This window comes from Cariama cristata, unplaced genomic scaffold, assembly GCF_000690535.1.
Source record: "Cariama cristata isolate BGI_N322 unplaced genomic scaffold, ASM69053v1 scaffold44021, whole genome shotgun sequence".
Classification (NCBI taxonomy): Eukaryota; Metazoa; Chordata; class Aves; order Cariamiformes; family Cariamidae; genus Cariama; species Cariama cristata.
In genome coordinates this window covers 1-9,560 of record NW_009601791.1, presented here as the reverse complement: position 1 = coordinate 9,560, position 9,560 = coordinate 1, and the positions used below count along the sequence as shown (strand labels likewise).

Below are 9,560 nucleotides of genomic sequence, written 5' to 3'. Positions count from 1 at the left end.
CTCCCCACCAGCCGCTCGGGGCTGGGTGAAGCCATTACGTGAGGGCTCAGTCGGTCCATCTGGGCCTCCAAGTGGATCCGTTTCTCCCTGCTGCTGGCTCAGATGATGGATGGGAGGAGGTGGGGTTTGGTTCTCAAAACACTGGCAGAGTTTGAGAGGTTTCGCATCACCTTTTTGCTACATCTTCCCCGAAACTCGAGACGAGGAGGGCTAAATTATGGAAAGTCCATTGCCCTCCCTAGTTCCCTTGCATAACTAGGAGACGATTTGTTAAGTCCAAAGATTAAATGTGGGAGTTGCTTCCCAACGTAGGGCCACATTGGCCAAGTGCAGCTTCATTCACGCCAGTGCAAGCGCACAAGATTTGCAAACCCAAGCAAATGCAGTGTGTGCAAGAGGAGAAACAGACCTGTGGAGATGTAGTCTACTTTAATTTATCCCTTTTCTGAAGAAATTGGTGGGATTGCTGATGAATCACTCTGTGTAGATGAGAGCGGATTTTGGGGACGCTAGATCTCTTCCATAAATGTTTGAACATTCTTAAATTTTAGAGACATTTGCTCTGTGTACCAGGAGGAGACTCTGGACAGTCAAGCAAGCACATAAATATTTGCAGCCTTTATAAAAACGTCTCCTTACTGGAGTCCTTTAACCATTCTTGCTCTCCATATTGGACTTTGTAAACTGGTGGCCCAGTGTTCACACTTTTTCCGTGGAGCCAACAGCTACCAGATCAACCCACAGGAACGAGCTACTGCAGCAGTCACTCACAGCCGAGTCCTGGGTTCCCCCACCAGTAGCAATGAGTAAGAAGAGAGGAAAACCAGCATAAAATGAGGGCCATTTCAAGGGCTTAAAATCCCACTGGATATAGGGGCTGCTCTTGAGATCTGGCCTGATGATACGTGCAACCGCAGGCTGAGGCACTGGGGACAGGGTGGGCTCTGTGGGGAGTGCATGTGCTATGTGTGAGATAAACTTACCTGTTTTCCCTGGTCATACGTTTACAGGCAGGATGGGGCTAGCCTTTGCATGCGTGTGTATAAATCTACATGAGGTAAATGCAAAAGTGATTTTAATCATGGAAGTGCAATTCCTGTTACCTTGACACGTGCTGAGATCAGCATCCTCAGGGCTGTGTCCTGCACTGATAAGTCGGGAGTCAAGGCTTTCCTGTTGACTCTCTGATCAGTGGGGGCAATATAACTTTATTTCCAAGATCATCAGCTTTCCTGTGTACAGTGGGTTCTTACTATTACAATGGTGCATAATTATTATTTTTCTAATAATGGCAGTCCATGTTCATTGCTTCAGTCAGTGGGAATTTGCTCCTTCAGAAGTGTTTGTCAGAGTGTGATGTCTGCTGAGCTCTGCTGGTAGGAAGGACAGTGGGCTTCAGCATTGTGGAATGGTGGGCTTGCAGGTGGTCTCCTCCTGGTGGCTTTGTGAGATGGATAAATCCATGTCAGGGTTTTTGCTCCTCTTCTCTCCCCATTTCTAACATCCCCCCTCCATTCCGTCTGGATGAACGTTATGACCTGACTCCCATTCTTACCTGACTGCTTCATTCCTTGTGGGTCCCAGGGACAAATTCCAGCCTGGAGAAGAACATGCCGTCTCCACAGCTAGTGCAGTATCTGCCAGCTCAGAGTCTGGGAGGGTGAGAACAACTCTCTATGTGTCTAAAACTTGAGTGGTTATGCAGACATCAACAGGGTTACAGAATTTGTGCTAGCTGAACAGAGAGGACTTGGGATCTGCCCTTAACAGAAGGGCAGTTTTCTGTAACAATCCATTTCTATAAATAGACTGAGTATATTGATTGTGGTTTATTTCATATTAAGTATTACTTGGGTTTCCTCTTCCTTCTCCTCCAGTCCGTCCAACTGAAAACTGGTAGAGGAGGGTTTGTTAATGAGTTGCTGTTGAACCAAAGAACTGGCAAACCAAGCTTCATTTCAGGAAGATACCAGTAACCTAGAAGATCTCCTGGAAATGGTATTTAGTAAGACATGCCGATAAACCAGTGGCTACGGCAGTTTCATAAGCCATAAAATTGCAAGCTTTATAAGCTTGCAAGAACATTTAGTTTTATTTTAATTTCTCTCTTGATCTCCACAGATGTGTGAGAGGAAGTTTTGAAATGTATTTTCAACATGTTTATTAAGAAATAGTAGTAATGACAAATGTGGTCTTTGTTTTTTCTTTGATTGCGTAGCTATGGGCTGCAAGTGTTCTCACTTCCTAATTGCAAAGGTGGTAAAGATGAACCGTTAATTAAAATCTCTTTCCTGGACAGGTCTTTAAATGCCCGAGTTAATTAAGTCTTTAAAAATTGATGTGACTAAAAACCTCAGTTTGGTCCTTTGTGATACCTTATTCCAGTTAGTTTTCCGGTTATACAGAGAGCTCTAATGTGACCGAGACCCACATTTCTGACATAAATTACAGAAAGCCTCCTTTTTCTCTTTCCTTTTCTTTAAAACTAAGGAAAGACTATTAAAAATTGTCCAGGTTTACTTTATGCATCAGTGAGAATAAAAGACCAAACTGCATTTCCATTTTAATTTGCAGATCTGTTACCCCTCCTTTGACTGCTTGTGATGAGCAGTGTGACTAATGAGCTCCGCTGGACCAAAAAGAGTGGCACTTTTCCCTTTCTTCTACTTCCCCGTTTTTTATTCTTGGGTGTGGTTTTTTTTATGTTGCTTGCCTCTGATGTTTTGCAGCTTTTCTGCTCTGGGCTTGGACTAATTCCCAGATCTGTTCTTGCAGATTTTAACTTTGCCATGTACCCACCATCAATGATAGCAACTGGAAGTGTGGGAGCAGCCATCTGTGGCCTTCAGCTCGATGACGGCGACAGCCTCACGGACCTCCTGGCCAAGATCACAAACACAGATGTGGTGAGTGTCCCACATTCCTCTTCTCCTTTCACTTCTGAGGGTGTGGTGGAGAACCAGGCCATCAAACCTGGCCTGATCCTGAGAGCGAAGGAGAGGGGTGCTCCCGGAGCGAGCAGGTTGCAGGCATGGACCCTGCACCTTGGTTGCGCTGCTTTGAATGTTCAAATCTCCTTGGCCTCCCAGGATCAGTTTTCATTCACGCTTTGTACAGCCACCTTGGGTACCACCCCGGATGATGGGGCAAGCAGGCAGACAGCATCCCCCGGGGCATAAGGGGAACCAGTATGCGCATCGGTGCTGTGTTTGCAGCCTTGAAACTGCTCTGGGCCTTATTGAGGTAGCATCTAAAAATCCTTGACTTGAAGGAAGTGAGTAATGAGCTAATCCTCTGGCACTGGCACAATGTGAGGCAGATGCAGCCCAGGCTCTCTGGGGTTTTGTCTATGACTTTACTCAGCTTGCCCCATGAAGGGCATTTCTTGGCTTGTCAGAAAGTCCTGATATCAGTAGGAGAGGTGAATCTAATGGTATTTCAGTGGTGCTCAAACTCACTCCAAAGTGAGTTTTCTGTTCAGGGGTCAGCTTCTGGTGGGGACATCAGAAAAACTCAAACCTGCCAGCTCTGCATGGCAGTCTCAGCAGAAAGCTGTGGGGGACAGGCAGGAGGGCTCGGAGTGCCTTCCCTGAGGGCTGGTGCCTCTCCCGCTGTGTCCCTGCGTTGCTGGGACACTGCAGGGAGAGATTACGCTCCTGCAAATCCAAACCGCTTGATCTGTGGATAAACAGGAGTTTCATCTCTTGCAAAGCTGATGTGTTTTGCCATGATGAAATTCACTCAGAAGGAAAGAAAATGAATGAGGTTTTCTGAAATGCAGGCAGCTACTGAGATAATGCTTTTTTTACCATAGAAGCATCAGTTTCCAGTGCATCATCCTTAACGTGTGCTAACTACAAACTTTTTAGTGCTTTTCACAGAGTCAATACACTCTGCCATTATTAGATCTGTGATAATGTTGTCCAAGAGGTTTGTTTTTTCCAGCAAATATTCTGCATTTTGGCTAAAAAGGAATAGTCCAGTTTAACAAAAAGGGAAGAATTTTGCTATTTCTTTTTTTCTTTCAATGAGATTGATCGTAATTTTCAAGTGCAGTTCTGGGGCTTCCCATTTCTTTTGATTGGAACTGGCTTTTGCACAGAAAAAAGAACATTTCCAATTCTGAATGCTTATAATGTAAATCAAGTAGCTGCAGAAATTTAGCATACATTTATTTCAGTGTAAATGAAACTTTTATACAGGTAATTGATCTTTTGTGTCTGATTTATAAGTATGGAGAAACAGTGTGGTGATACATTACAATAAGCAGCAGGAGCAGGCAAGAAGAAGAATCCTATATAACAATTCAGACTGCATCACCTAGTGTGAGTATCACACAAAGCTTATTTGTACAGTTGTTACATTTAGACTGGGGAAATCCGTTACGTTTACCTAATCTATGTGGATAACAAGAATTATCTGTTATTGGTACTGATATTGGCGGTTATTGGCTGAATGAAATTTTCTCCTTGGATGTTTGTCTGACTGGATGTAACATGATGAGTTTTGGATGCTGCATCCAGCAAATGTCTGCGAGGACTCTTAAGACAAGTGGGCAGATGCGAGAAGGACATTAGAAACCAGGTGGAGGAAGACGAGGATTTGGAGAGAGACTAACATCTTGTTAGCAAAAGTGCTGTCTTCAGTCAAGGTTGTGAATATCTACAGAATAAGGAACACAGTGCTAGCCACTAAGAGCTTCTTGTATAACTCCATGTCTTAACTCCATGGAGCGTCTGAAAGGTTGGTGCACCACCGCTATGATTTTCCTTGTTATATGATGATGCCAGATGAAGTTGTTCCTGCTCACCTGCTGCTCATTTTCATGCTTGTTTTTGCTCCTATGTGTCCACACAACTGTTCATATCCTTGTGTTTCAAACCCATTCTGGAAGCAATTGAGCTTAAAGAAGAGGGGAAGGACCACTTGTTGTTTCTTGGGGGGTCAGGGAGGTTTGCTTGCTTTCTAAGCTGGATCAGTTCACTGATAGATTTGCAAGAACAGCCTTGCAGACAGCTGGGACAGCTGAGCACTGTAGCACAGGGCAGGAGACAAGGATGAGAAGAATTTCTGTAACCATCATTGTGAGCTTCTTGTACTACAGCTCTAGAAGTCACAGCCTGCCGGACCAACTTGCTAGTCAGCAGGACGAGGATAATGATGAAAGAGAGGGACTGACAGCGTGGGGTGAGGAACAGGAGCACAAACAGCCGTTATGGTGGCAGGGGAGGGACAGGGGAGGCTTGCAGAGTGCAGGAGAAGAGAATAATCGGAAAGTTTAGGGGGTGTTTTCACAAGGTCGGTGCCTGCTGTGAAGCACATCACTGTGCACAGGAATCCCTGGGTAGTCATTTGGAAGTCCTTTTTGAGGACAGAAGTAAGTGGTGCTCAGGTACCACCAAAACCCAGACCTAGAACAGTTACCCTCAGCAGAGCTCATCGCTTTGTTCCTGTGCCATTTGATTAACGATGCAGTCTTTCCATCACCAGACCATGCTCCAGATAAACTTCTGATAATGTTTCCACAATATTTTACGACTTTTCAGAAGGGAGATGCTGAGGTAGTCCTTTCTGGTCTATTTGTATTTGAGGTGTTTGGTGGGTAGCTGGGTTCTTTCTGGAGATGCCAGGGAGTTGTCAGGGTGGTTCTTCATCTCCTTTAAGAGTTTCCTGGTGCAGTCACAAGGATCTTTTCCCTTCTTGCTCATTTTCAGCATGGACAGGAGGTTTGGGTAGCAGTGACAGCATGGTGCTGACAATACTCAGCTCTTAGGTGAGGGCAAGCAAGCTCAACACATGGAACACAAGGGCTACGTCATTGGGACCTTGCAAGATACTTACCTGTGCCTCCGTGGTTCCCCGGACACAGGGAAGAGCATTTCATTCCCTCACCTGTCATTTTAGCCAGCAAAGAGGTTTTGAGGATCCCTTTCTGATGCAGCCCTTTCTGTGGTAATCTGTTCCTTAGGTTCCACAAGGCTAAATGCAGCTGCTTGCTCGCGTAGCCACTCCTCACGGTAGGGATTACACCCACCAGTTTTCCTACTGCACTACTCCCTGTATTTCTTTCGGGTCACTGGCTGATTCTTTGCTGTTTTACCTGTGAAGCCCTGCTTGAATTGGGATCCCAGCTGCCTCTTCCCATGCTCAGTCTGCATACTGTGGATTTTTCTTGTAGGGACAGAAGAAAAGTCACAGTAGGGTGTCTTTCTGGTGGAATTTTCTTTCTCCTTGGTACAGTAGAGCCCATGTTAATTGACTTTCCAAGCATGTTGCAAGTATATTACACACAATGACATTTGAGGAGGGAATATATGGTGCTTTTTTGCTGTCTTGGGAGTTTCTCTGGATTCTCTTCATTCAGTATTTATTGATAGACACTTAAAGGTCATGTTCTTCATTGTAGGAGATACTGAAACTTTCTCAGGCATCCCAGTGTTTCTTAATGTAAGGCCTTTTTTGCAGCATCTGGCAGATTGGACAAACTTTATCTCTCGTGCTGATTTTTTCTATCCTGATTGTTTCATTCTGAAAGGAAATACCTCCCAACACAGCTGAGTAGTTCTTAAGTGGTTAGAAGAAAAAAATGTTGGTTTTTGCATTGAAAATTTCTTCACACCTTTTCTTTGAAATTTAGAAGATGGATTTTTGTCAGAAATGTGCTTTTTGCCATCCTGGTGGAAATCTTCCCAGATCTGGCTGAGCGTATATGCCTTTGGGGAGGGGGGGGAAATCACTCTTCCCAAATACGAAAGAACTCTTAACATTTTGCTGGTCACATCTCCTCTCTAAGAGTCTGTCGGCACTGGGTAGAGACAAGCTTCCATCCCTTTGATCCTGGTCTGAGCCCACAGCAGCACAGACTGCAGAGGAGAGTCTCACTCGGCCCCCAAGTCAGAGCACACTTGGGATAAAAGGAAGTTCTGGCTAATTTAATCGCTTAAAAATTCAAATCTTTGCAGAAGTTAGAGGTGCTGTCATTTTTTCAAGACATTTCCGTTGTTGTGGCAGAGGTAACCTTAACTCAAAGCCTGTCTCCTGCAAGCTTTGAAGTCTCAGCCCAGCCAAAGTGACGAGAATTTTTAACTTGGGCAAAAGAGTTTATTTTTCATTAGCCAGCTATTTGGAAATGGGAGAAATATTTTGGTGGAAACTTTCTCGGTGATTTTTGCATTGGAACATTGCAAAAGGGCCCAGGACTGGAAACTTTCATCCCACACATTAAAGTTTGAGAGAGAGATAAGCAACTGAAAACAGTGTATGGGGTAGTCTTAGCAATAGGTAGTAATGTCAGCCTCATCTGTAAAATGTATTGTTGGAAAAAATGTACTGGCTAGATTGTGTAAGAGTTAGCCCAAGGCTACGTTAATAAAGAGTAAAGACTATTGTATTATATTTTACACTGGGACTTTAATTACAGCTGAATGAACAGCTTCGGTTCTCTCATTTCCTAGTTTCTGATGCCTGAGAGCCATTCCTGCAGTGACACAATTAATTCATCGTCACTGTGTGAATGATTTTGTTTTCAAAGGGGAGGTTAGGGAAGAGGAAGAAATGAGGGAGGATCACATGGTGGAAAAGCAAGGGAACTCACAGAAATTATAGTTCTGCAGAGGAAAAACTTCTTGCCCACCCTCCCTGTGCCTCCTGCTAGCCCAGAGGAAACGGCAGAGAGCTGGGAGAGTCCTTCCCAACTGGAGGGTCCCAGCGACTTCTTTTTCTTTTTGGTGTGTGTGATTCCTTAGCATGGAAACAGATTATGGGGCTTTCTCACTGCCTTTCCAAAAAATGTCACTGTCCGAGGTGAAGCACAAAAAATTTCAGCCTCAAAGTTGCAAGCATATGAAAATACAGAATGATAACGAAATCCTGATGCAGCTTAACTGCAATGAGCTTTTCTGAACTTTTACTGGTTTATAATGATAATTTGAGGGTGCTATCTGTTTGCTAGGAAATAGCAGCATAAACCAGGATGCTGAAATCAGTGGAGTTATTTTAGATTTACACTGGTGTAACTGAGACTGGAGTTTGGCATGTAGTGCTATAATGTTTTTAACGGATGTTTCATTAAGAATTAGACCAAAAATATGGTATTAATAAACAGTATTTAATTTAGAACCCAGCTGTTGGGTAAGCAGACAACCAGCACATGAGTGTTTCTTTCAAAAACACATTGGTGTTGGCTATCCTTGTAGGAATCCAAAGCGGCACTCCAGACTTGAGACGAGATAGTACAAGGCATCCTGCCAGTGTCATTCGAGGGATAACAGTTATTTCTGATAAATAGCTGCCCTGGACCATTTGGTGAAGGTTGAATCACAGTCTGAAGAGACGGTGACAACGAGGCCATGCAAACCTCAGTTTCATTACTCTTTCCACCTACCAAAACAAACACCAAGGAGCTACTCTTGGAGCAGCTGAGAAACTCAGCAGCCTTATGGGTGATGAAAGTATCTCTGCATGGTATATCCAAATTGCCTTTTTCGATCATTATTGTCCCAAACAGTCGTTAAGAGCTAGTCTCACACAGCTTCACACAGCTCTGCAGAATGGGGATTGCATATTCTGATCTGTTCTGCTGCTAGAGGGTGGGAACATTTTGTTTGCTGTTGCTTGAAGAGGAGAGGAGAGGCTGGCGGGCAAAGAGTTAACAGACCTACTCACAGGAAGCCACCGAGCTCCCTGGGCATCTCTTGGTGGGTGATTGCAATGGAAAAATAAACAACTCGGGAAGTCAGGAATTTCCATAGCATCCCAGACTAGCACTCCAGTGCGCACAGTATCCTGTCCCTGGTGGAACCAGATGCTTCAGAGGAGGATACCAGCATCCCCGCTGCGTACAATTACGGGATATGAGGAAGGATAGCTGAATGGATAGGGCACGTTTTAAGACCTTGTAATCAATATTCTGCTTTGCCACAGGTTTGTCTTGGGCAAATCTATCTCCTCACCTCCTGGAAGAGCAGCCATCAGTTCAGTGCGTCAGCTCGCTAGCCATGGGTCTGGAAACCGCCTCTCTGGGAGTGCGGGCATGCATGCCCTGGCCTGGTTACTGCTTGCATCTCCTTTGAGTCTGTCCTGAGCCCTTCCATTCTCTGGTACCCCAGATCTCCTTGTGGAGTAGGAATACATTAAGGTTTCTGAGGAGCTCAAGAAACTACTGCAGACATAGGCAGATGAGGTCTTTACTTGTTAACAAAGTACCTTGGACCAAAATTTTGTAGGCTAAAGTCCACAAGAATCAGGCACACAACTAAGTTTTAAAGATAACCCTACTTTGAGCAGAAGGTTGCGTTAGGTGACTTCCAGAGGTCTCTTCCAACATCTTTTCTATGAGGCTGAGCGCACTGAAACATAGAAATTATTATCTCATATTAAAAAGGTGTTCAGTCTTACATCATTGACAAAAGCTGGCAAGGTTAGATCCCAAATTAAGCTGGTTAGTAGCTGTTTGTGTAATAAACGCTGTCGCACCATAGCCGCCAGAAGAGCTGGCTGGGTTCACTCCGGGTGATAGTGAGGGTTGTATGTGAATGTGTCACCGTTTAAGGCTGGGCCGG

General features: G+C 44.5%; 1 protein-coding gene across 1 annotated transcript in view; it reads left to right on the top strand.

Annotated features, from left to right (window-relative positions):
- Positions 1–3,179, top strand: part of LOC104169613 — an 11,695-nt gene extending 8,516 nt beyond the window's left edge. Inside the window, exon 2 of the mRNA XM_009710579.1 lies at positions 2,776–3,179. Coding sequence (XP_009708881.1) covers positions 2,790–3,179 — 390 coding nt within the window. The 5' untranslated portion in view covers positions 2,776–2,789. The remainder of the gene's footprint in view (positions 1–2,775) is intronic.
- Positions 3,180–9,560: the final 6,381 nt, after the last annotated feature.